This window comes from Papio anubis, chromosome 4 (genome assembly GCF_008728515.1).
Source record: "Papio anubis isolate 15944 chromosome 4, Panubis1.0, whole genome shotgun sequence".
NCBI classification, from domain to species: domain Eukaryota; kingdom Metazoa; phylum Chordata; class Mammalia; order Primates; family Cercopithecidae; genus Papio; species Papio anubis.
In genome coordinates, this window is record NC_044979.1 from 88,284,944 (window position 1) to 88,311,700 (window position 26,757).

At 37.9% G+C, this 26,757-nt stretch overlaps 1 protein-coding gene and 1 long non-coding RNA gene across 11 annotated transcripts in view; both read left to right on the forward strand.

Moving 5' to 3' along the window:
* HDAC9 (histone deacetylase 9) overlaps positions 1-26,757 on the forward strand; it is a 709,012-nt gene that overhangs the window by 71,189 nt on the left and 611,066 nt on the right. For all 10 annotated transcript variants that reach the window (XM_031666006.1, XM_031666005.1, XM_031666015.1 and 7 more), the window contains one exon: positions 1,481-1,601. In XM_031666006.1, the coding sequence (XP_031521866.1) occupies positions 1,577-1,601 (25 nt within the window). In that variant the 5' untranslated portion in view covers positions 1,481-1,576. The remainder of the gene's footprint in view (positions 1-1,480; positions 1,602-26,757) is intronic.
* Positions 5,036-26,757, forward strand: part of LOC110742707 — a 79,459-nt gene continuing 57,737 nt past the window's right edge. Inside the window, exon 1 of the long non-coding RNA XR_002520723.2 lies at positions 5,036-7,030. This is a non-coding gene — a long non-coding RNA (uncharacterized LOC110742707). The remainder of the gene's footprint in view (positions 7,031-26,757) is intronic.

Consider the following 26,757-nt stretch of genomic DNA (forward strand, 5'->3'; position numbering starts at 1 on the left):
GGGATTACAGGTGTCCACCCCCATGCCTGGCTAATTTTTTGTGTTTTTAGTAGAGACGGAGTTTCACCATCTTGGCCAGGCTGGTCTCAAACTCCTGACCTCAACTGATCCACCCGCCTCGGCCTCCCAAAGGGTGATGTTATTATTGTAGTAAACATCACATTGAACAATTTTTATCTAAAACTAATATCAGAATGTCCATTTCTTGATATAAAAATAAAAAAATTTGCCCTTCATTTTTATCTTTCTTTAGAGATGTTGCTTTCTCAATAACATAGAAATCAAGACTCTTCAGATGATGTTAATAAAACAGCACATCAATATAATTTTTGAAGGATATTTATAAAAATGTACATTTTAATTGTTATTAAATCTTAATACTTATTGAGCATCAAGGATGTTATGAGAAGTAGCCTACTAGATCTAATGACACTACTTAGCTGTTTGAATAACTAAATAGCACATTTCTATTTAGAGACCATATGAAGTATTATAGGTATTCTTGGTGATGTTATAAAGTTCTTCAAAGAAAATATGTATTTATATCTGGCTTTATACATTTGGGCAAAAATAGCAATAACACTTTCAAAATAGTGATGGAAAAACGAGTCACAATAAATATGTTGGATTCTGAAGATAAAGGAGTATATAATTCTCAGAGTTACAGCATCTGTCTATAAAAATAGTACAATTGGGATATACCATTTTAGTAAGAAACTCATTAAGTGTAATTTTAAAAGCTGCTGCTTTTTTCTTAAGTTTGACATTCCAGTAAACTCTTAGGAAAATGTCCTTCCAGTTGCTTTTCCTTTAAGTGTCTAGAAGTGGAAGTACATTCAAATTAAAAGCAGAAAGTCCCTTAAATTCCTTTTGAAAAGTCCATCCAGTTAGTTTGACTCCTAGAAAGACTATGGTTGCTATTACTTTGGGCTGGAACAAGATTACAAAAGACTTTAAGAAGAAGTGGAAATTATCATGGGAGTTTTCTGTCACTCTTATAGTTTATGGCCTTTTTGGGTTTTTTTTAGTCCATTAAACATTTCTTTTTGCCAAGAGGTCCTTTCTGTAAGAGGAAGTCTTTGATAACGATAGTTTAAAATGCTATATAATGAGATACTTATATCCAAGAATCCAAAAAAGGGTTTTAATTTCTCTAATAATGATAATAGCAAACAAATTATAGTGAACAGTGAATAGTAAGCTAATTATAATTATGTGAATTGCTTTCTCCCTCACAGATTCCTTCTACACCTATTATTTTATTTCTATGTTCTCAATATTCTTGTTCTATAAGGGAGACTGCTAAATTTGCTCTTTTTTAGATGAAGACTTAGAGACCTGGAAGGTTGATATGACTGCCTCAAAGACACACGGTCGCACTGTGGCTAAGTCGACACTCAAGGCCAGTTCTCTGTGTTTCTTTTTCAGTGTGACTTGACATAGCTTGTATCTTAAACGTTGCATTTTTCTTATGTTCTAGGTTTCTCCTCTGCCAATCTCTCTTGGACCATCGTCAGCAGTTGAACGACAAAGACTGTGAATCTGTATTCTAGTCTTAGCAGTCCCTCCGATTCTCATGATGAGCTCACCTGCACAGCCTGGTCAGTCTGGTTGCTTCTTACACTGTTAATAGACTTTATGTGAAAGATGTTGCTTTATGTTGTTTCAAACTGAGTAATTTAATTTATGAAGGAACTTTCTTTTTGAACAAAGATTGCTTAATGTAACAAATTTTGAATTTTGCATTTGATAGCTAATTCTCTATTGCTTCACCCAGTTTGCTTCCTGGACAACTGATTTGATTTGCATTTTAGTCTGAGCATGGGACTTTAATTCTTCTGCTTCCAAGGTAACATTCAGATTGAACTTTATGAAGTTATGAATATGAAATATTATGTAGGAATCCATTTTGCACCCGTAATCTTTCTGACCTAACATGTGTCTGTATGCTTTTAAATTATACTGTGGGGCTTTGGGAGTCAGCTTGTGGGTTGACTCCACCTCCATCTCTTTGACACACAGGAAGGATATTTTTCCTCCCCACCCTTCTTTGCTGCCACTCCTGTTTCCTATATACATATTTAATTATAATCTCAGCACCTGCTTCCTCCTGTTCCAGAGTGATGTGTGCTGCTCATGTAGTGCTGTGATCAGCACAGCCAACACCCATTCCTCCAGGAACAGGCTGTCATTTTTGGAACAAACACAATCCAAGTTTTAGGAATGATGAAGTAGGGTCAGATACCACATACTAGTAACAGACAAGTTTTACAAGAATTTTCTGCTTGGATACTTATAGGAACATTTCTTTCTTTATAGATTCTTTAGCATATCCATATTCTTGGGTTATTCAACTCTCTAAATTGAAGCTTATGTACTGTCATATTCGGGGCATATAAGGGAGAAAACTTTTGCCAAGATTTTCATTCCGTGGATTGCCACACCCACGTTAGCTGTTTGGGAATTCTACTGTTTCATCAGCCTTTCCCCATATCCCCAACAGGCTGCCAACCTGTATGCTGAATTTGGAACTTGATTCTACATGGTGAGTCTTTAGTCACAACCATGTTTGATAATTGGCTTGTCACTTGGTTAAGCAGATGACAGTTACTTATGCCCGTTATCTCTGAGTCTTTATTGCCTAGTGATTCTCAAACTTTAGCATACATTGACATCACTTGGAGAGTTTGTTAAAGCAAGCCCTATTCTCATAGTTTTTGATTTTGTAAGTCTGGAGTGGGGCCCAGAAATTGTGATTTTTACAGGCTCCGCTGGCAATGCTGTTGCTGCTTGGGGACCACACTTTGGGAATCACTGGTTTAGCTTCTTCTGCCTGTTTCTCATCCCATCCTCCACCATCCTCTGCAGACAACCTTGTTGAAGTGTGTTCTGTGAGCTGCGTTGCTTATTACAATTGTAGTCTAGTACTATTATTCTTACTATTGGAATGAACTTAAAATAACATTTACCTTATATAGGTGTATATTGCATTTTAAATATTACATATATTTGTTTGTACAAAAATTCAGTGTTTCAAAAATGGAGTGTTTAAAAGAGGCATTAATTTAGAACCACTATGGTCAATTTTTTTTTCTTGTGATAATATTTGGCAGTGGATGTTGGTATACCCTGCTCCCCAAGAATATTGATTTTATAAAATGAAAATCTTACTGGAAGCTGCTATTTTGATGAGGAAATTCTTGCCAGTCATGATGATTGTTCATTTATGAGGAGAGAAAAGGTAATGGATAAATAAGACATTGAGTGAAACTTACTTGACTTTTGGGTCACCAAAATTTCCTTGTGTACCTTTTTCTTATAAATAATTCTGCTGTGTTGACAATAACATTATACAGAGGTCTCCATCAACTCTGGGAAGTTTTTATGAATGAAATCTGAAGTTGAGGAAAGTGATAGTAAATGTGGCAGGTGGGTAGGAGTTTCTCTATTTATTGCAAGTAAATAACTATGATCAGAGACCTGAAATGCACTTTGCATAGATAAAGGAAAATGTTCCTGCCACAAACATAAAAAAAAAATTCTTCTCCTGTTATTAGCTTGCATCTTATGGTGCCATATATATTCCACTGGTGAGAAATAACCTGATTGTTTGATTTAGAAAAAAATATGTTTTTCTTACATCTTTTTTCCCACTATCTAAAAAGAGAATTAAATTGGTCTTATGCAATCACCATCCATTTATTTTGCTTTTGTTCCACAAATGGCTCTAAGGAGTTATTGTGCACCAGAAAGGAAAATAGACTCACTTCAGTAGTTCCAGAAATTCTTTAATAGTCCATGTTTCAGACTGAGTATGTTTGTCTTCAAAATTGGTTCTGGTATAGTTTGGATTCTTATTTTTCCCATGTGTTAACATCATTCTTAGAAAAGTTCTCCATCCATATTCAAATGTGATTGATATGAAGTACAAAATGCCACCGTCTTAATCATGTATTCAGTCAAACAATAAGTGCTGATTTTTGTGTATAAAATTTACTAGTTTTAATTTTAATTTTGCTGCCCAGTTATGTTCAAAGTTAGAGCATTGGGTATTGCTTTTGGGCACTGAGGATCCTGAATGGAGGAAAGACTATCTGGATAAGTGTGGCAGCTAGCTGCTGCAGTTGAGCTCTTCATTCAAAACTTACTAAGCATCTTACTTGTGCCAGCCAGTGTGTTACCCAATAGGGACACAATGAGCACTAAAACAGTTTCTACCCTTATGGACAGCACCCTTTCGTGAGAGAGACAGAAATATTAATAGCTTTGGTCCATTCAGTGTCGTATTTTAATAAATTTAGGACCAGAAATTTATTTCCTTTGTACAGCAGTATGGATACTATTTCTAGTAATGTAATTTTTTTATCAGAATTGCCAAATCTCAGAAAGAAGGACTTTAGGACCCATCTTATCTAGCATTTTCCAAACGTGTCAGATAGTAAAAATCTCCTGAGACTTGTTAAAAATACAGATTTCCAGACTCCCCCCTGGAAGAGTATCGTGTGGTAACCTGGGGGAAGGACACTGGATTGTAGAATGTATCTTGCTCTTTACTATGACTTGGCAAAGTGTAGAAATGCTGTTAGTCCATTCAACAGCACTAGTGTTTCATATTTGGAGGCCATAAATACAAAAAAAAATACATCATTAAGTCCTGTCTCAAGTAAGTGTCTCTCTTGTGAGCAAAACTATGATAATTTAGTTTTTTTGTTCTCTGATGATAGATAAATAAAAAGCTAACATTGGCTAGGTGCAGTGGCTCATTCCTGTAATCCCAGCAGTTTGAGAGGCCTAGGTGGGAAGATTGCTTGAGCCCAGGAGTTTGAGACTAGCCTGGGCAACATGGTGAGACCATATCTCTACAAAAAAGTTTTGAAAAAATTGCTTGGCATGGTGGTGCATGCCTGTAGTCCCAGCTACTTAGGAGACTGAGGTGGGAGGATTGCTTGAGCCCAGGAGGTCAAGGCTGCAGTGAGTGAGCCATGATGATGCCACTGCACTGCAATCTAGCCTGGACCACAGAGCAAGACCCTGTCTCCAAAAAAAAAAAAAAAAAAAAAAAAAAAAAAGGAAAGAAAGCTACCACTGTGGAAACCTAGAGAAGGCAATAATTTGAGGGGAACATTCTAGTGGCTTTGCTTCTATATAAGCCATCTCATTTTTATGGGGAGATGGATGGACCAAAGAAATTTTTATGGAGTGCCTTGATTTTCCTCAAAAGAAGTTTAAGCGTATTTTAACCCAGAGCAGATTTTTAGTCTGATCTCAAGATTATAGAAAACCTGATTTCAGCCTGAACATTTTAAAATAAATTGGGCTACATCAACCCTAACATGATTCCAGGATGATTTTTAAATTTGATGGAATCTAATTTTTGTAATTAATTTTGATGAAAATGCATCCAAAGGAATTTTCCAAGCATAGAACACAATGTGCCTGTTGCCCTTAGAATTGTGCAGTGTTCTGGCCTTGTGGGCTTCTAGGTAAGTTTGGAAGGCAGAGTGGCCAGAGATGTGTTGCAAAGTCCTATAACATTAGTTTTCAAAGCCCCGTGTATAAAGCTAGCTCATCTCTCTTTTCACCATTGTGGGAATACTTACAACAACTACTCTACTCATATGGAGTGAGAGGACCAAGCTGTTTATAGAAGTGAAAGGTTTATAGCAGGATCTCATATTCTGTTCATTTCCTCATATTCTGTTCATTTTCTCATATTCTATTCATTTTCTTATTGGCAAGTCTTGGGCAAAAATTAGGTAAGAGATTTATCTTCATGCCTCTGTTTTGCTAAACAGCTGAATTCCTCTATAGAAATGTAGAGTAGATGTAACTAATGATCAAAAAGTTCTTTGAAATATAAATTGTTATGGAAATGCTAAGTAGTATAAACAATTTGGGGGCACGCATTAATAAAAGCTTCTCTGCAAGCATTTTTAAAGAGGACTAATAAAAGCTTCATGGTTCAATTAATACAGCACAACATCGGGTTTTTTAGAAGCATATGGGACCCAGAAGGCCTGCCCCTGTTTTTAAAATTTACGAACTCTTTAATGATTCACCACTTTTACTGCAGCGCATTACCCACTGTGGTGCCATTTAGTCATTAAGTAGGAAACTAAAACCAGGACAAAGCTACAAACAAATATCATAATGTCCAAGTGGGTATTTTTCTTCAGTTTGTTCATAGCGTGTTACCATAAAAAATGAATGTTAAATGAAATAGAGTCTTAGGGCAAATCAAATAGGTTATGGCTTCCCTAGATGAGTATCATCACTTAGCTTTTTAATGAAATACAGGTCAAATCCCATGACAAGTAGCTCTATATAACTAAAATATTTTCAGGCCACTGGCCAATTATCTATTTCAAGTAATATTCAAGAAAAATATTCCAGGATAATAAAGCAAATTAGTTTTTTGATGTTTGTTGTAGCAGAAGTTAATCACAGGGTATGGTGTTAATAGGAAACACTGTATGTTAAAGTGATTAACTATTGTTTTGGAATTTTTTTTTTTTTTTACTACTTTAACTTCACAATTAAGTGATTCATTCTTTCACTATTTGTAAGTCAAAACTTCTCAATCTGATATTCAAGTTTGAAACAAACCAAGTAAAGCATTTTAATCATTCTCTAGTTTTTGAAGGACAGTGCTTTAATAAGTGAGGCATAAACCTTTTCTGAAAATGTTCAGTATAAATTCGTTTTGCACATTTATTTGTTCTTACATTTGCTTTTCACAATTAATTTTGGTGGATAATTTAACATATAATTTTCATTATTGTAACACTACAAACAACCTCCATAATATAGGCTAAACAGAAAACAAGGTTATTTCTCATTCATATAAAGACTAAAAGGGTTTTCCTGAGTAGCGAGCTGCTCTTTTTCTAATAGCTACCCTTTGCCTCAGACAGCTTCTAACTGGTTTGTGCTTCTTCAGTTCATGTATTCTAAGGTCAGTGTGCATCTCCACATCAAGCTGATGGGAGGGAAATGGAAGAAGTGCATTGAGTGTGGGAAGTTTCCAAAGGTACATCACTTTTGTTCACACTTCGTTGAGTGGAATTTAGCCACATGGCCATGCTTAACCACAAAGGAGGCTGGGAAATGTAGTCTAGCAGTACTCCAGGAAGAGGAGGAGACAGGTTTGGTGAACAGCTGGGCTCTCTCTACATTTGTCTTAAAATTTTATACCTAGGACTGCAGATATGGTATTGCTTACCAAGAGGTGGAGTATTTTATAATGCGCTTTTGATTTAACCAGTCATTAAGAAGTTAAGTAAGTTTCCTTTAAAGAGATTGAAACACATTAAAATGAGGGCAGATCAGCTTACCTACATTTTCTAAGAGTTGCCTAAGCCTTTCTTTATGAATCATGTGGAGTAATGCCCAGTGTAGCTGTTAGAAAATTCAAGTTCCTGTTAGTGGGAACTCTGCAGAAAATGGGAGTAAAATGTATGCTGAATATTATATTTCCTTAATTAGCGTTTAAAAATAATGTCAGTTTATCTGAAATTATAATTGCACATATGCTGAGGAAAAAGTACTTTAAACTTGATACTTACAATTCTTACATTTGTTCTTTATTGCATTTTGGGGTCATGTTTTTCAACACCTCTGTTGTTTTAAGTATTATGATGAAAATCTAGGCCAAATATACAGCGGTTGATAAATACTGTTTTACACTGATCTTTTCATCAACACAATTATGAAACAATGCTAGACTATATATTTTCTTCAGCCCCATAAGCAAAATCTTGCTACCTCTGCAAATACGCATGTACAGCCCTTTGTTTATAGCATCATATGAAACCTTTATAGAAGATTTTTTTCCTGTATAGATTGGAGTTTATTCTTAAGAGTACAAAAACTGTGTGTGTGTGTATACATGTGTGGTGCACATGTGCTTGTGTTGCAGTACTATATTAACTCTAGGGGAATACAAAGGTATGTGGAGCCAGGTAACCTGTACTTTTACACCAAATATCCCCCAAAGGCTTTACTTTCTGTGGTTTTCTGCATATTTCTTAATTTTTGTCATATTTTGAGAATGTCAACGTATAGCAGTTTTCTCCACTTATAATTTATTGCCTCTAACTTGTTGTAGGATTAGAAAGCTAAGAACTATGTTAAATAAAATTGTTAAAAGATCACAAGTTTGGGAGGTGCAAAAGTCTTGTGTGTGTGTGTGTTGTGTGTGTGTGTGTGTGTGTGTGTTTTAAATGGAGTTTTGTTCTTGTTGCCCAGGCTGCAGTGCAATGGCGTGATCTCGGCTCACTGCAACCTCCACCTCCTGGGTTCAAGCAATTCTTCTGCCTCAGCCTCCCAAGTAGCTGAGATTACAGGCATGAGGCACCATGCCTGGCTCATTTTTTGTATTTAGTAGGGACGGGGTTTCACCATGTTGCTCAGGCTGGTTTTGAACTCCTGACCTCAGGTGATCCACCTGCCTCTGCCTCCCAAAGTGCTGGGATTACAGGTATGTGCCACTGCACGCAGCCTGCAAAAGTATTTTTTATGAACCAAATAGATGTACTTGTTTTTCTTACAAACTGTAATTGCATTTTAATTGTCTCCTTATCCACTGCACCCCCCTTATTTTCTTGGTTCTTCTGTCTTTATTCTGTAGATTTACAGAATTTTGAGTTTCCAGTGGGTGAGGCATGGTTATGAATTTTACCATACTTTTCCTTGCAGTTATGATCCATAAGTTTTTCTTTTTTCTTTTTTTTAAAATTATACTTTAAGTTCTAGGGTACATGTATACAATGTGCAGGTTTGTTAACACAGGTATACATGTGCCATGTTGGTTTGCTGTACACATTAACTCATCATTTACATTAAGTATTTCTCCTAATGCTATTCCTCCCTCTGTCCCCAACCCAATGACAGGCCCCAGTGTGTGATGTTCCCCGCCCTGTGTCCAAGTGTTCTCATTGATCACTTCCCACCTAGGAGTGAGAACATGTGGTGTTTGGTTTTCTGTCCTTGTGATAGTTTGCTCAGAATGATGATTTCCAGCTTCATCCATGTCCCTGCAAAGGAACTCATCTTTTTTAATGGCTCATAGTATTGCATGGTGTGTATGTGACACATTTTCTTTATCCAGTCTATCATTGATGGACATTTAGGTTGGTTCCAAGTCTTTGCTATTGTGAATAGTGTCGCAATAAACATACATGTGCGTGTGTCTTTATAGTAGCATGATTTATAATCCTGTGGGTATATGTCCAGTAATGGGATTGCTGGGTCAAATGGTATTTCTAGTTCTAGATCCCTGAGGAATTGCCACACTGTCTTCCACAATGGTTGAACTAGTTTACACTCCCACCAACAGTGTAAAAGCGTTCCTATTTCTCCACATCCTCTCCAGCATCTGTTGTTTCCTGATTTTTTAATATCACCATCCTAAAGGGTGTGAGATGGTATCTCATTGTGGTTTTGATTTGCATTTCTCTGATGACCAGTGATGATGAGCATTTTTTCATGTGTCTCTTGGCTGCATCAGTGTCTTCTTTTGAGAAGTGGCTGTTCATTTACTTTGCCCACTTTTTGATGGGATTGGTTTTCTCTTGTAAATTTAAGTTCTTTGTAGATTCTGGATATTAGCCCTTTGTCAGATGGGTAGATTGCAAACATTTTCTTCCATTCTGTAGGTTGCCTGTTCACTCTGATGATAGTTTCCTTTGCTGTGCAGAAGCTCTTTAGTTTAATTAGATCCCATTTGTCTATTTTGGCTTTTGTTGCCATTGCTTTTGGTGTTTTGTTTTAGTCATGAAGTCCTTGCTCATGCCTATGTCCTGAATGGTATTGCCTAGGTTTTCATCTATGGTTTTAGGTCTATCATTTAAGTCTTTAATTCATCTGAGTTAATTTTTGTATAAGGTGTAAGGAAGGGATCCAGTTTTCAGCTGTCTACATATGGCAAACCAGTTTTCCCAGCACCATTTATTAAATAGGGAATCCTTTCCCTATTGCTTATTTTTGTCAGATTTGTCAAAGATCAGATGGTTGTAGATGTGTGGTGTTATTTCTGAGGCCTCTATTCTGTTCCATTGGTCTATATATCTGTTTTTGTACCAGTACCATGCTGTTTTGGTTACTGTAGCCTTGTAGTATAGTTTGAAGTCAGGTAGCATGATGCCTCCAGCTTTGTTCTTTTTGCTTAGGATTGTCTTGGCAATGTGGGCTCTTTTTTGTTTCCATATAAACTTTAAAGTAGTTTCTTCCAATTCTGTGAAGAAAGTCATTGGTAGCTTGATGGGGATGGCATTAAATATATAAATTGCCTTGGGCAGTATGGCCATTTTCACAGTATTGATTCTTCCTATCCATGAGCATGGAAGATTCTTTAATTTGTTTGTGTCCTCTTTTATTTCATTGAGCAGTGGTTTGTAGTTCTCCTTGAAGAGGTCCTTCACATCCCTTGTAAGTTGTATTCCTAGGTGTTTTATTCTCTTAGTAGCAATTGTGAATGGGAGTTCACTGATGATTTGGCTTTCTGTTTGTCTGTTATTGGTGTCTAGGAATGCTTGTGATTTTTGCACATTGATTTTGTATCCTGAGACTTTGCTGAAGTTGCTTGTCAGCTTAAGGAGATTTTGGGCTGAGACAATGGTGTTTTCTAAATATACAATCATGTCATCTGCAAACAGGGACAATTTGACTTCCTCTTTTCCTAATTGAATACCCTTTATTTCTTTGTCTTGCCTGATTGCCCTGGCCAACTTCCAACACTATGTTGAATAGGAGTGGTGAAAGAGGACATCCCTGTCTTGTGCCAGTCTTCAAAGGGAACACTTCCAGTTTTTGCCCATTCAGTATGATATTGGCTGTGGCTTTGTCATAAATGGCTCTTACTATTTTGAGATACATTCCATCAATACCTAGTTTATTGAGAGTTTTTGGCATAAAGTGCTGTTGAATTTTGTCAAAGGCCTTTTCTGCATCTATTGAGATAACCATGTGATTTTTGTCATTGGTTCTGTTCATGTGATGGATTATGTTTATTGATTTGTGTATGTTGAACCAGCCTTGCATTCCAGGGATGAAGCCAACTTGTTCATTGTGGATAAGTTTTTTTGACGTGCTGCTGGATTCGGTTTGCCAGTATTTTATTGAGGATTTTTGCATCGATGTTTATCAGGGATATTGGTCTAAAATTCTCTTTTTTTGTTGTGTCTTTGCCAGGTTTTGGTATTAGGATGATGCTTGCTTCATAAAATGAGTTAAGGAGGTTTTCCTCTTTTTCTATTGATTGAAATAGTTTCAGAGGGAATGGTACCAGTTTCTCTTTGTACCTCTGGTAGAATTTGGCTGTGAGTCCATCTGGTCCTGGACTCTTTTTGGTTGTTAGGCTATTATTCCCTCAATTTTAGAGCCTGTTATTGGTCTATTCAGAGACTCAGCTTCTTCCTGGTTTAGTCTTGGGAGGGTGTATATGTCTAGGAATTTATCCATTTCTTCTAGATTTTCTAGTTTATTTGTATAGAGGTGTTTATAGTATTCTCTCATGGTAGTTCTGTGGGATTGATGGTGATATCCCTTTAATCACTTTTTTATTGTGTCTATTTGATTCTTCTTTCTTTTCTTCTTTATTCCTTATTAGTCTTGCTGGCGGTCTACCAATTTTGTTGATCTTTTCAAAAAACCAGCTCCTGGATTCACTGGTTTTTTTGAAGAGTTTTTTATGTCTCTATCTCCTTCAGTTTTGCTCTGATCTTAGTTTTTTCTTGCCTTCTGCTAGCTTTTGAATTTATTTGCTCTTGCTTCTCTAGTTCATTTAATTGTGATATTAGGGTCTCAATTTTAGATCTTTCCTCCTTTCTCTTGTGAGCATTTAGTGCTACAAATTTCCCTCTACACACTGCTTTAAGTGTGTCCCAGAGATTCTGGTACGTTGTGTCTTTGTTCTCATTGGTTTCGAAGAACATCTTTATTTCTGCCTTCATTTCGTTATTTACCCAGTAGTCATTCAGGAGCAGGTTGTTCAGTTTCCATGTAGTTATGCAGTTTTTGGTGAGTTTCTTAATCCTGAATTCTAGTTCGATTGCACTGTGGTTTGAGAGACAGTTGTTGTGATTTCTGTTCTTTTACATTTGCTGAGGAGTGCTTTACTTCCAACTATGTGGTCAGTTTTGGAATAAGTGTGATGTGGTGCTGAGAAGAATGTATATTCTTTTGATTTGGGGTGGAGAGTCCTGTAGCTGTCTATTAGATCTGCTTGGTACAGAGCTGAGTTCAAGTCCTGGATATCCTTGTTAACTTTGTTAATTTGGATGTTTTTTCACGGTTTTTAGCTTCCTTGCAATGGGTTTGAACATCCTCCTTTAGCTCAGAGAAGTTTGTTATTACCGATCTTCTGAAGCCTGCTTCTGTCAGCTCGTTAAAGTCATTCTCCATCCAGCTTTGTTCTATTGCTGGCAAGGAGCTTCAGTCCTCTGGAGGAGAAGAGGCACTCTGGTTTTTAGAATTTTCAGCTTTCCTGCTCTGGTTTCTCCCCATCTTTGTGGTTTTATCTACCTTTGGTCTTTGATGTTGGTGACCTACAGATGGGGTTTTGGTGTGGATGTCCTTTCTGTTGATGTTGATGCTATTCCTTTCTGTTTGTTAGTTTTCCTTCTAACAGTCAGGAACCTCAGCTGCAGGTCTGTTGGAGATTGCTGGAGATCCTCTCCAGACCCTGTTTGCCTGGGTATCACCAGCGGAGGGTGCAGAACAGCAAATATTGCAGAACAGCAAATATTGCTGCCTGATCCTTCCTCTGGGAACTTCATCCCAGAGGGGCACCCACCTGTATGAGGTGTCAATTGGCTCCTGTTGGGAGGTGTCTCCCAGTTAGGCTACATGGGGGCCAGGGGGCCACTTGAGGAGGCAGTCTGTCTGGTCTCCAAGCTCAAACACCATTTGGGGAGAACCACTGTCTTCAGAGGTGTCAGAAAGGTATGTTTAAGTCTGCAGAAGTTTCTGCTGCCTTTTGTTCAGCTATGCCCTGCCCCCAGAGGTGGGGTCTACAGAGGCAGCAGGCCTTTCTGAACTGTGGTGGGCCCCACCCAGTTCAAGCTTCCTGGCCACTTTGTTTACCTACTCAAGCCTCAGCAGTGGCGGACATCCCACCCTGCTGCCAGGCTGCTGCCTTGCAGGTCAATCTCAGACTGCTGCACTATCAGTGAGCAAGGCTCCGTAGGCATGGGACCCACCAAGCCAGGCATGGAATATAATCTTCTGGTGTGCCGTTTGCTAAGACTGTTGCAAAAGCACAGTATTTGGTGGTTGGGGAAGCGGGTGTCCCGTTTTTCCAGGTACCGTCTGTCACGGCTTCCCTTGGCTAGGAAAAGGAAATCCCCCGACCCCTTGCACTTTGTGAGGTGACGCCCTGCCTTGCTTCAGCTCACCCTCCGTGGGCTGCACCCACTGTCCAATCAGTCCCTGTGAGATGAACCAGGTACCTCCGTTGGAAATGCAGAAATCACCAGTCTTCTGCGTCGATCACGCTGGGAGCTGCAGCTTGGAGCTGTTCTTATTCAGCCATCTTGGAATGGACAGATCCATAAGTTTTATAATGCATGCCTGTGTGTTGATTTGTGTTGCTTTGGAGTTGCTTTAACATCCAAACGAAAGATTCATGACCATATTATCGGTGAGCTTTTACAAAATCTTGTATTGATTTATAGGAAATTGATAAGCTTTGAGGTAGTCTGTAAAATTATTTTTAACCCCCCCCCCCCTTTTTTTTTTACAATAACTTCCTGGCACTTAATTATATAAGTCTCTTGCTGCTTATGATAGATGGTTGCTCCTCACATATGATTGCATATTTAACCTTTTCTCCCAGGCTCTTAATGTCCAAGAAAATGTTCTCTTCATACCAGTACTGTAGTTCCACTGGAAAGTGCTGTGGGTGAGCTGGGGATTTTTCCTTTGGTGTTGGAATTTGCCCTACTAATTCTGCCTCCTTTGGAATTCTGTGAGTTCTGTGAGAGGGCAGATAATCATAGTGGTGTATGACCAAGCACTCACCTTTTATCTTTAACTCTCAAAAGAAATTGTTCTTCAGAAAGAAATGTCGAAATGACAAATTATTAATGAGAAAAACTAGTCATGAGTTTTGGACTCTCTAGGAATGTAAACATGTTTAATAAAAGCTGGCGACACCTTCTTGGTCTGCTGTTACTGGAAAGGCTGCTTGATTTCTTTCCCTGTGTTTTTCTGGTCTTGAGATTTCCAGTGCTTTCTGAAGATCCAGGACTGCTGTACAAATGGGAAAAGTCAGACTGTTATCTTGAACCTCTCTTTTTGAAATCTCTATCTGATAAGAAAAGAATATTGCAAGTCATTATAGTTACTTGTTTGGTTTGTCACTGGAATTCCAAATATTTGCCTGGTGGTTCATGGACATGTAAATTTTGGGATACGTTACTATCGTTTAGGGTATACGTTCTGTAAAATAAGTTATTAACCCAGTGATTGTGAACTAGATCTTCCAAAAGTTCTATCTCCTGTCATTGTATGTTGTATTAAAAATTATTATAATTAGAGATACTTTTTTAAACTCTTAGAAAGTAAAAGTATATAGCTATGAAAATTCTGTTTGGGTAATTTTTTAAAAAATTTATTTTAGGTTCAGAGGTACATGTGCAGGTTTGTTATATAGGTAAACTGTGTGTCATGGGGGTTTGGTGTACCGATTATTTCATTATGTTTGGGTAACTTTTATGTTTTTTTAATGTATTTTTATCTTTGTGTCTACATTACTGTGCTTCCTTTTTTATTAAAGAAGAGTTGGATGTATCTTACTTTGGCTTTATGTTTAAAGTGAAACAGTAAATTGAAAGACAGGTTTTAACAGGTCATGGTGTATCAATGATAGAACCTAGAAATTAGCAGAAAAATGCAGGAAACCAATTATAGAAAGCGGAAAAGTAATACATACCATAACTGATGTTAGGTAATGTACACTATCGAGTCTTTGATTTTCAATAAAGTATGTCAAAGTAGAGTTCATTTTCCCTTCTGTTGGGAGAACTGATAATCCGCCTACCCATCTGCCTTCCTACCTTTCTTAGTTTTCTTTCTTTCTTTTTCTTTTATTCTGCCTAACTCCAGAAAAGATTTGGGGTCTATATAAGTAAGTTTTGGAAAATGAAATACATGAGGAAGAAGGGAAATGAAGGGAAATTGGGTATACCCTGTTAGTACCTACATTTAAATTCTGTGAGGTTGTTTGAAGACGGGTGGATCTGTGTGTGAGCTTCCTGAGAGCAAGTCTGTTGTCTATGGTGCGATTAATCTTTTTTCAGCCTAACTCTGATATAGTCACTGCCCTGCGTAGGAAATGTCAGTGGCTCTCTATCACATCTATTTAAGGTATACAAGGACCCGTACCTTTTTCAGGCTTATCTTAATTTTTTCCTCAATGAACCTCACTCCGTTCAACATGTGGAGCTGCTTGCCTTTCCCAGGTCCAATTTTCCTGCTTGGAGGCCTTTGAATGAGCCTTCCTCACCACTGGGAGTGCCCTGTTTACTTACCTTCAACACCCAGCTCCTACTTCATTCTTCTGTGAGGCCTTCCTGGGTGACGCTGACATTTGTTACCTCTCTCAATTCTGGAACTACTGACATTTGTCACCTCTCTCAATTCTGGAACTTATGTCTTAGTACTGGGGTTGTCTTCTCTAATAGGCTGCCCTTTTTGAGTGCAAGGAACATCTAAGTACCTTTTTTGGGGGTATATAGAGCGAAGCAGTTGGCAGCTGTATTTCTGGTTGCTCTCTTAGTTAAATAATATACTGCCTAGCACACAAAAGGAGCCAAATAAATGAAGAATAAAGGGCACTTTGTGAGGAGGCTGATTATAGTGGTGCTCGGGGTGTGGAATTGGGGAGGAGGGAAGTAGTTGAATATACCTGAGCAAAACCAAACTGCTTCATATGTGTCATGAATCATGTCCCTTTTTATTTGCTTACTCATTTGTTGACTTTTGGTTCTTTACACCTCTAGTGATATCCTCTGAATTTTTTCTTTTCTTTTCTCCTTTTCCTTTCCTTTCCTTTCCTTTCTCTTTCCCTTTTCCTTTTTCCCCTTTCCCTTTTCCTTTTCCTTTCCTTTCCCATTTCTGATGGAGTCTCACTCTGTCACCCAAGCTGGAGTGCAGTGGCACCATCTTGGCTCACTGGAACCTCCACCTCCCTAATCCAAGCAATTCGCCTGCCTCAGCCTCCTGAGTAGCTGGGATTACAGGCACACGCCACCACGCTGGCTAATTTTTTTTTGTATTTTTAGTAGAGACAGGGTTTCACTATGTTGGTTAGACTGGTCTCGAACTTCTGACCTCAGGCAATCCGCACGCCTTGGGCTCCCAAAGTGCTGGGATTACAGGCGTGAGCACTGCCCCCGGTCCCTCTCTTTCTAAGGTGGCTTGTCTATTCATTGAACAACAAACATTGCAATAGGGTAGTCGTTGTTTGCAAGACTTGTGGTTTCATATTGAGTTTTCTAAATGTGGGGAAGTCACTAAGTTTGGCTCTCCTTCAGCTAGCACAGTGGTGGAAGCAGACCTAACACCCTTTTTTCTTTTAGTAACTTGAACTTCTGCCTGTTTCAATGCTTATAAACCACCTCTCTCCCCAAAGCAAATGTGTACTGTAGTTAAGAATAGTGGAAAGAGTAAAAGGATTTTTAATTGTGGTTAAGCAGGAAATTGTTTTAAGTTAGTTTAGAATTCATTGATCCAACATTCTTTATACTTTTAAAAATTGATACAGTTTTGCATACTGTATAATTAGCAGTAACTTTTTAATATACTACGTTTCTGAGGACGTTCAGTAAAATACATAGAAAGGAAAATGGCCGGCCTAAAATTTGTGACTTTTCATTCTGTATACATTTTCAATTCCTCTTATTTAAAGTGATGGACTAATAAATATTTTAATGTAAATGGTTCAAGTCTTTATAAAGATTAAATTAGGATCTTAAACTTTCTGTGTGTCTCCATTAAAGATGTGTTTTTGGCTTCATTATTTGACAGTGTTGTGGTATGGCATTTGATGGAGAACAGGATCTCTTACTTTGGAATATATCTGGTCAAATGGAGCTCCTTTCATATTTGCCCAGGAAGCTCATTTTTCTAAAGATTATGGAAAGAACAGATGTGGAGCAGGCAAGCACTGATGTCTTTCATTCAGAGCTCTCTGAGGAACTGCCTTGGGTAGGCTTTTGTTTGTCACACACATAACAAGTATGTCTTTACCCTGAATGATGCAATAGTCTAGCCTCCTGTGGGGTATCGTCCACTGACAATGACACCATAACGCATTAGTTGATTGCAAACTCTGAATCCATAGGGACTTGCACCAGTCCAAATGAGTGACTAATTCTTAAACTACAAGGTAAAACTGAGGTCCTAGGGGAGGAGGGACGTGTTAAGGTTTGACTGTTTATTTTGCTTATTATAACTGAAGGATCATTAAGGAAATGTTTATATCCTGTTGGGGTTCTTTGTTCTTAACCACTATATGAGGATGAATACACTTTGGTCTTTTTGCTTCTGCCTCCCTTATATTTCTTTCCATTCACTACCCTCCCTCTCCTAAGGAAAAATGGTGTTCACATTCATTGGGTCTAAATAAACCCATATGTCTTTGCTTTGAATATTTTATTACCTTATCTGTTTATCTATTAATGAGAAATTACACAAATGCATATTTGAAGTTATTAGTAAAAGCCCAAGGACTTAAACACAGCTCTGGAAACACCTGTCATCTATCTTTTATTTAGTAAATCTCCCTTTGTCCCAGATTCCTCATTTGGAAAATATGTCATGAATTGGTTATGTTGGTATCATAAAAGGTGTAATTGTAAAAGAGATAGTAAAGTATCACATATTCATTTAGAATGATCACTCATAAATTCGTGCTTTTTTTCTCTCAACCATGACCTGTAACTATCCTTTTTTGAATGTCACAAAAATCTCATGTCTATAAGGCTTTCCACACTCATGAGATTGAGGCCTAAAGCCATCATCTCCCAGCTCTGTCACAATTTCCAGATTTGTCTCTGTCTGTAGGTTTGCTCACTTTTGAGCACGTAGAATTATGCCATCCTTTTCAAATTACATGTCAGCTCCCTACTTTATCCCACCCCCAGTAGTGAGCGCATTAGTTGCCTTGCTTCATCTTTTGGTGTGTTTCTACACGGTTTGTCATGCCAGCATTTCTTCTGAGCAGCCCTCCCAACCACACACACACACACACACACACACACACACACACACACACTCACTCTTAACCTATGGACATTTGCTGTTGTAAATTCATTGCATATGGTGCAATGAAAATATTTGCTCTGTGTATCTTTCTGGACCTTGTACTAGCAACCTTGTCTTGTTATTTTTGTCAAGCGATTTTCTTAGTTGTTTTTTTTTTTTTTCCCAAATCAGCCATGTCACTGATAAGATTGATGAGTATGAGAGATTGATCATTTTACGGTTTCCCTCCTGTGGCCATACAAGAGGTTGTATTTGGTACCCAGGTTAGATCAAAGAGTGTCAGAACTCAATGGGCTGTATAACCCATTATACAGAGTAAATTGGAAAGAGTAAGAATACCAGAAGGAGCCAAGAAATACCTATTAGAAACCCCCATCTGCCCTAACTAACTTTAGGCCTCTGAGAACAAGTTACTTTATCTCTCTGGGTGTCAGTTTTCTATCTTGTATTAGTTTCCTGTGGCTGCTGTAACAAATTGCCACACACTTCGTGGCCTAAAACAAAGGAAATGTATTTTTTCACAGTTCCAGAAGCCAGAAGTCCAAAATCAGTTTCACTGGGCTTAAATGAAGGTATCAGTAGGACCTTGCTCCCACAAAGACTCCAGGGGACAATCTGTTTCTTTTCTCTTCTAGCATCTGGTGGCTGCTGGCATTCCTTGGTTTGTGACTGTATCACTCCAGTCTTTGCCTTTGGGGTCACATTGCCTTCTTTTGCATGTGTATCATATCTCCTCCTCCTTCACTCTTATATGCGTATGTGTGATTGTATTTTGGGACCACCTGGATAATCTGAGATAATCTCCCCATCTAAGAACCTTTAAGCACATCTGGGAAGTCCTTTTTTGCCCTAAGAGGTAACATTCACAAGTTCTAGGGATAAGGATGTGGGTATCTTTTGAGAGGTAATCATTATTCAGCTACTACACATCTGAACTAATTTCTGAAGTCATGCTGGCTTGGCTTGTAATTGCTATTCATTTCATTCATTTGTTCATTCACCAAACTTTTATTTCATGCCTAGTATGTGCCAGACACTGTTCTAGGCATTAGGAATAACCCACTGATCATGCCTTTAGTAAATGCATTATATTGTGGTGAGATTACCGTACAGAATAAATGCTAAAATAAAGGTAAAAGGGACAATTTAGACTATTGGATTAATTCTTTGTATGTCTCCTTTTGCACAGTTCTAGAGCACAAGCCACCACCATGCCTTAGTACTTGTAAATCATTTCAGTAACTGTAAGGATTATGTGTAGCCTGTGGACCAGAAAGTATTTTACAGAGGGCAAAACACGTATTAGCTTAAATTCAATTCAGATGAATATATTGAGTACAAAAAACAGTTTAGGCCTCTACCACAATTATACAATTTTTATGAACCCTGGCTGCACATCAGCATCAATAGCAGCCCTTTACAAACTACTCATACTTGTCCCCCGACCCCACCTTGTGCTTGGTTCTGGGTGGAGCCCAGGGGTCCTTTAAAAAAAATCTTATTAGTGGATTCTTAGATGCTGAGAGCATTGAACAGAGAGAACCTGTGGTCTAAAGAATAGGAAAACCAAATACAAGGGTACTGGTACAAATGCAAGTCAAAATGCTGTAAGTTTTATTAGGATATATAGAAACAAAATAATTTGGATACTCAGAGGAAAATGAGATCACATCTGGCTCAAGGGAAATTTGAATACAGAAGCATTTGAAATGTCCTTAATTGATGTGTAAAATTTCAACAGGCATTGATTGGGGGAGGGTGGAGGAAAGGGAATCCACAGAGGTCTGGAGTAGGGGAAAAGGTGTGTGTCACGGCCGGCAGCAGGGCCCAGGAGCCAGGATCTAGGCACCAATTCTCTCTCCTTTTGCTGAGACTTTCTGGCCTGGAAACTTGAAGAGCTTGAGAATTCTAAATTTAAATCTGGTCTTCTAGGTCATTGTGAAGGTGTATTTTTTCAAGGCACCTATATTTTATTTGACAGGTGATAGGTTGATTTATACTTTTTAAAAATTTAGAAACATGATTTCTGGGCTTCCGTTTGTACTCGTGCTCTATGTCCTACAAGTATTAGGAGCAGGCTTCTGTGGGGGAAATAAAAAGGGAGAGGAATGTTTTAAAGTGTTTCAAAAGAATAGCCAATATGTGATGACTGACTGGAAAACAAACACAGTGGGAGGTAACAAAGGTAATTTAGAAGTTCAAGAATGACAGTAGAGTTAATGGGAGTGAGAGATATTGATGGAAAAGATAGCTAGCGTTTGTTCCATATTTCTCACAAGCCAGAGGCTTTCACTGCGTTTTCTTTATGTCAGTGAATTATTTTCATAAGCCTTGGGGTAGGTACTATTCTTACCCCTTTTACGGTGAGGGAAATTGAGACTTTGAGAGGTTAGTTATCTTGCTCTGTCAAGGTCTCACAGTAAATCTAGCACTTGGATCCAGGTGCCTTAATTCTAGAGTTTGTGTTGTTAACCACAGTTCTGCTAGTTGTCAGGAGACTGGCTTGAGACTAAGGTTGATGAAGAGTAGTTGAATTCAAAGATAGGAATTTAAGAATCATAAGAAGAGAGGTCACAGTCAAAAACTCGTGTAGTATCAAATCAGCAAGCATCACCTTATCAATTAAAAGACGGAAGAAAGAGAGGAGAGTAGAGGGACAAGACTAAACGTCACTGAAGCTTTCAGGGCAGTATCTTATACCTGTTTATGGCTGCCAGTCACTTAACATGTGGTTCATTTTTTTAAAAAAAGTCCTTGAATATTTAAGTAAGCAAATGAACCAATCCCTCAATCCTGAGTTTTTCTACCTGTGCTTCAGATTCTACATACATACTAATTACGATGGCTAGAAGGAGACAAATCTAAAGAATTTCCTCAACTTTTGCTGCCTGTTTTTGTGACCCTGAGTCAGTTTCAAATCGTTGGGGACCTTCCTTCCTTAGATTCCATTTTTTTCACCTTATTCCATCTTTTCCCCCACAGAAGATGGCTGCTTTTGGAAAGTTTTCCTAGCATGAGAAGATTGGCAGAAAAGTTCACTATTTTTATCATTTTAAACAGTTTTTTTTTAGTTTAATTTTTTTATTTTTCTGTAGAGATGGGGGTCTCGCTGTGTTGCCTAGGCTGATCTCAAAATCTTGGCCTCAAGAGATCCTCCTGCTTTGGCCTCCCAAAGTGTTATAATTACAGGCATGGGCCATCACACCTGGCCATTTTAAACAGTGTGTAAACTAAGATATTAAAGTGACAATACATAAATGGTAAAGTGTCCTGGGCTGCTGAGTGTCTTTCTCCTACCCTCCACTTCGAGTGCCCTAAAACTTTTTTCATTCTACCATTCTCACAATGAGTGTGCATAAAAAGTCACTATTAAATAATCCAGGAAAATAAAACTATTGCCTTTAAAATAAATAAATTATAATTTTTTTTTGTTACCTGTCATTGCAGGTTGAGTATTCCTTATCTGGTATGCTTGGGACCAGAAGTGTTTTAGAGTTTGTATTTGGATTTTGGAATATTTGCATATAAATAATGAGCTATCGGCCAGGCACAGTGGCTTATGCCTATAATCCTAGCACTTTGGGAGGCTGAGGCAGGCGCATCACCTGAGGTTGGACATTCGACACTCGCCTGACAAACATGGAGAAACCCCATCTCTACTAAAAATACAAAATTAGCTGTATGTGGCGGCACATGCCTGTAATCCCAGCTACTCAGGAGACTGAGGCAGGAGAATTGCTTGAATCCGGGAGGCTGAGGTTGCAGTGAGTCAAGATCACTCCATTGCACTCCAGCATGGGCAACAAGAGTGAAACTCCATCTCAAATAAATAAATAAATAAATAGCGAGCTCTCTTGGGGATGAGACCCAAGTCTAAACATGAAATTAATTTATGTTTCATACCTACCATATGCAAATAGCCTGAAGGTAGTTTTATTCAATATTTTAAATAATTTTGTAAATGAAACAAAATTTGTATACCTGAGGTCAGGTGAGGAATTTCCACATGTGGCATCATGTTGGTGTTCAAAAAGTTTCAGATTTTGGGACATTTTGGATTTCAGATTTTCAAAATAGGGGTGTTTCACAATCAGAATCCAGCATATTCATTTGAAAGGTGTAAGATATTGAATAACAGCTATATAGTTGTGTCAGATATTTTAATGTTATAGTACTGTATTTTTTTTGTGCTATTGTATCAGTCACATTTTTATTAAGATTTATAATTTATACCTAATCTCTTAAAAATACTGCAGAGCTTGCCTTAGTCTGTATCCTGCGTGTGCTGTTTTTTTTTTTTTTTCTAGTACTGTAATTGAGTTGCTGTGTAAAATGTGGTCTGCCTACGTAATTCTTCCCACCCAACTTTATTAGGAACGTTAGTAGAATAGCAATATCACAAAAGTGTTTGATTAGAATCATGGGAAATCAAACTAATTTGCACTAAAGGTCAAGACTGGCTTTCAAAGCAAGTGATTTTTATGGTTAGAAGTAAAACAACTTTATTTACAGACAGCAATCGAGGCAAAAAAAGGCCATTTGTTATTTGAAAGACATCAGGAAAGCCATTGATTCTCGATTTGGACTATACATTAAAATAACCTGGAGAACTAAAAATGAAAACAAAAAATCTGAACCAGGACCACCGCCTCAATGATATTGACTTAATTGGACTTTTATAAGGCTTAGGCATGAGTATTCATTAAACCTCCAAGGTAATTATAATGTGCAACTGAAGTTCAGAACCGCTATTAAAGCAAGCATCAGGAAAGCACAAAGGACAGGATAAAGTAAATATAAAATCCTTATCATTTAGGAGATGACATATCCTTTCTAAAAGAGGAAATATTGTCTAATTAGTTATGAAAACTAAACTTTTAGTTCTATTTTGAAAAGGGACAAATTAATCTCATTTAAATATTGTTACAAGCATCGGTAAGAGTACATAAATCTATACTTTTTAAAAAGCCCTTTTTTTCCCCTTTGTATTTAAACTCACTTATCTTCTTATATTCAAGATTATTAAATCTCAGCTATGGGCCTTGTTTTCCACTACCTCCACATTGTTCCAATTTATGAGTTGAAACTGTACATTAATTTCCAAATGAATGATTTAAAATCAATGGAATAAATGGGGCACTTGCAATCAATGAAAAAATCCAGCGATTATCTCAGGCGTTTTTTTCTCCATAAGGAAAGCATGATTAGTCTTGCAAAATGGTATTTTGTCACTTTGTGCAAGTATCTTGATCATTCTGGGCCTGTGTTGCTTTTTCTGTAAAACTGGGATATCACATATTGCTGAATTGCAGTGACCATTTATTGAGTGTTCATTGTATTTCAGGTTCTAAGTGTATTAAGTTCTTTATATGTGATATTTCATCAGAGTGAAAACACTATGGAGTAAGGACTATTTTCTAAAATCCTTTTCTGAAGATGGAAAACCAAGCCTTAGAGACTTGCCTAGCTGGGTTAACATGTCTAAAGTTATGTTTCTTATTATCAGCTGGGCCAGGATCTGAATTTAGGCAGTCCAACACCATAGCCAGTGGTAACAAGGTAGTACTAACCCTCTGTCAAGACAAATTTTTCTTTTTAGCTGACTGGTTAAGACTAAAATTAAAGCTTGTACCTTCTTTACAGGGACATTTTCCAGAAAGACAGTCTTGATATTTCCCAACTGAACGACAGATTTTTCTGTTGAAGCTAACAAGGAACAGGTGCACTGCTGGCGTTGGCATCTGCCGCTGGCACCGGCCTTGTGGTAGGATGGTGCTCTCTGGTGCTGGTTGGGTTTTAAGGAGGAGCATTACACTAAAAAGTTCCCAAAGTCCATAAGACTCTGCCCCACTCTTCACTTCCAAATCTTGGAGAAAACTTCGGGTGGGGGGAAAACAGAAGAGAGCTTGTCTGGATTAACGTGAATTGGCTTGAGGAATGTCAGGAGTGGGAAGCCAGGCAAATTTGGGGTCAGAAGACTTTAATTAAATTCCTGGCTCTGCTCTTCATGCCCTGAAAGTCACTCAGCTTTTCTGAATCTCAGTTTTCTCATCTTTAAAATAGAAATGGTGATGTGGTAATTGAATTCCATACTTCAAAGGACAGATGATCAAATAAGATAATGTACTGTAAAAACTCTAAATAAAGCATAAGAAGGTTTTGAAAACTGTTAATGTTAACAAAAGCAGATTTTTATTTTCTAATTGGAAGACTTTATCTTTTTAACATGCAGAATAAAAGTAAAACAATGTTTACTCTACAAAACTACTTGAACTAGAATGCCCTTCTGGTATACTTGGACTGACTTTTACTTACCCCAAGTGTTCAAAATCCCTATGCATTTAAGCAACTTCCAGGTGTACCAGTTACTGCCTAATGGGCAAATTCCATGATCTTTTCTCAGTCTTCATAGAATTATAGCAGTAGTAACTTATTATTCAGTAAATATACATTGAGTACCTACCATGTCCCTGAAATGGGTTTAGGTCATTGGAAATGCAAGTCAGTGAAAATAAAGGCAGGCAAAAACAAAATTGCCTATTAAGTACCTAATGTGGACAAAGTGTTACATATAATCTCATTGAATCTTCACAGCAATCCTGTGACATAGGTTTTACTGGCATTACTTATAAATGAGGATACTGAGGGTCAGAGACTTCAAGAGGCATGTCTGGCACATCCTAGCAAGGAGAAAAGTAGAACTGGGATTAAAATCCTATTCTATCTTCTTTTCTAAAAAGTGGCTTTTCTTGTGACCGTTTATTTGTTACTTCATTAACTCATACTTCACTCAGTCTAGTCCTTTGACTTTCTTCTTTCTATGAACATCACAGATATTTTCTTAGCCACCTGTGGTTACAACCATGGCACCATCTTTAAAACTCTTACTCTATTCCCCTCCACATCATATCTGTTTCAATGTTAATGAACTTTATCTTCCATTTTTGTTGCCAACCTTTAGCACTTATTACTTCTTGCTACTACTCTTGTACTAGACTTACAACTTGTCTACTTTCCCTCTCCCCTCCATTCAGCCTAATCCATACAGTGTTGCCTAGTGAATCTTACTAAAGTACAAATCTAGTTATGTCACTTCTCGAAAATCTTCCATGGCTTGCCATGGCCTACAGAAATTGTCAGTAATCACAAGGCATTCCTACAGTCAAGGGTATAGAGCAAACCATATTTTCAGCCTTCTTCTTCAGTGTGCTTCTTCCTGTGCACAAAATTCATGTTTCCCAGGCTTGTCTGATAAGAATCACCTGGGGCTTAAGTAATTTGTAGATTCAATGGTATTCCCATCAAAATACCATTAACATTCTTCACAGAGATAGAAAAAGCTATTTTAAATTTCATATGGAATTAAAGAAGACCCCGTATAGCCAAGACAATCCTAAGCAAAAATAACAAAGCTGGAAGCATCACGCTACTTGAATTCAAACTATACTACAAGGCTACAGTAACCAAAACAGCATAGTACTGATACCAAAACAGATATATAGACCAATGGAGCAGAACAGAGTCCTCAGAAATAACACACACATCTACAATCATCTGATCTTTGGTAAACCTGACAAAAACAAGCAATGGAGAAAGGATTTCCTGTTTAATAAATGGTGTTGGGAAAACTGGCTAGCCATATGCAGAAAATTGAAACTGGACCCCTTCCTTACACCTTATACAAAAATTAACTCAAGATGGATTAAGGGCTGAAATGTAAAACCCCAAACTATAAAAACCCTAGAAGAAAACCTAGGCAATACCATTCAGGACATAGGCATGAGCAAAGACTTCATGACAAAAATACCAAAAGCAATTGCAACAGAAGCCAAAATTGACAAAAGTGATCTATTTAAACTAAAGAGCTTCTGCACAGCAAAAGAAACTGTCATCAGAGTGAACAGGCAACCTACAGAATGGGAGAAAATTTTTGCAATCTACCCATCTGATAAAGGTCTAATATTCAGAATTTACAGGAAATGTAAGCATATTTACAAGAAAAAGACAACCCTATCAAAAAGTGGGCAAAGGATATGAATATGAACAGACATTCTCAAAAGAAGACATTTATGTGACCAGCGAACATATGAAAAAATCTCAACATCACTGATCATCAGAGAAATGCAAACAAAACCACAATTAGATACAATCTCATGCCAGTTGGAATGGTGATTATTGGCCGGGCGTGGTGGCTCAAGCCTGTAATCCCAGCACTTTGGGAGGCCGAGACGGGCGGATCACGAGGTCAGGAGATCGAGACCAGCCTGGCTAACATGGTGAAACCCCGTCTCTACTAAAAAATACAAAAAAACTAGCCAGGTGTGAAGGTGGGCACCTGTAGTCCCAGCTACTCGGGAGGCTGAGGCAGGAGAATGGCGTAAACCTGGGAGGCGGAGCTTGCAGTGAGCTGAGATCTGGCCACTGCACTCCAGCCTGGGCGACAGAGCGAGACTCCGTCTCAAAAAAAAAAAAAAAAAAGGCGATTATTAA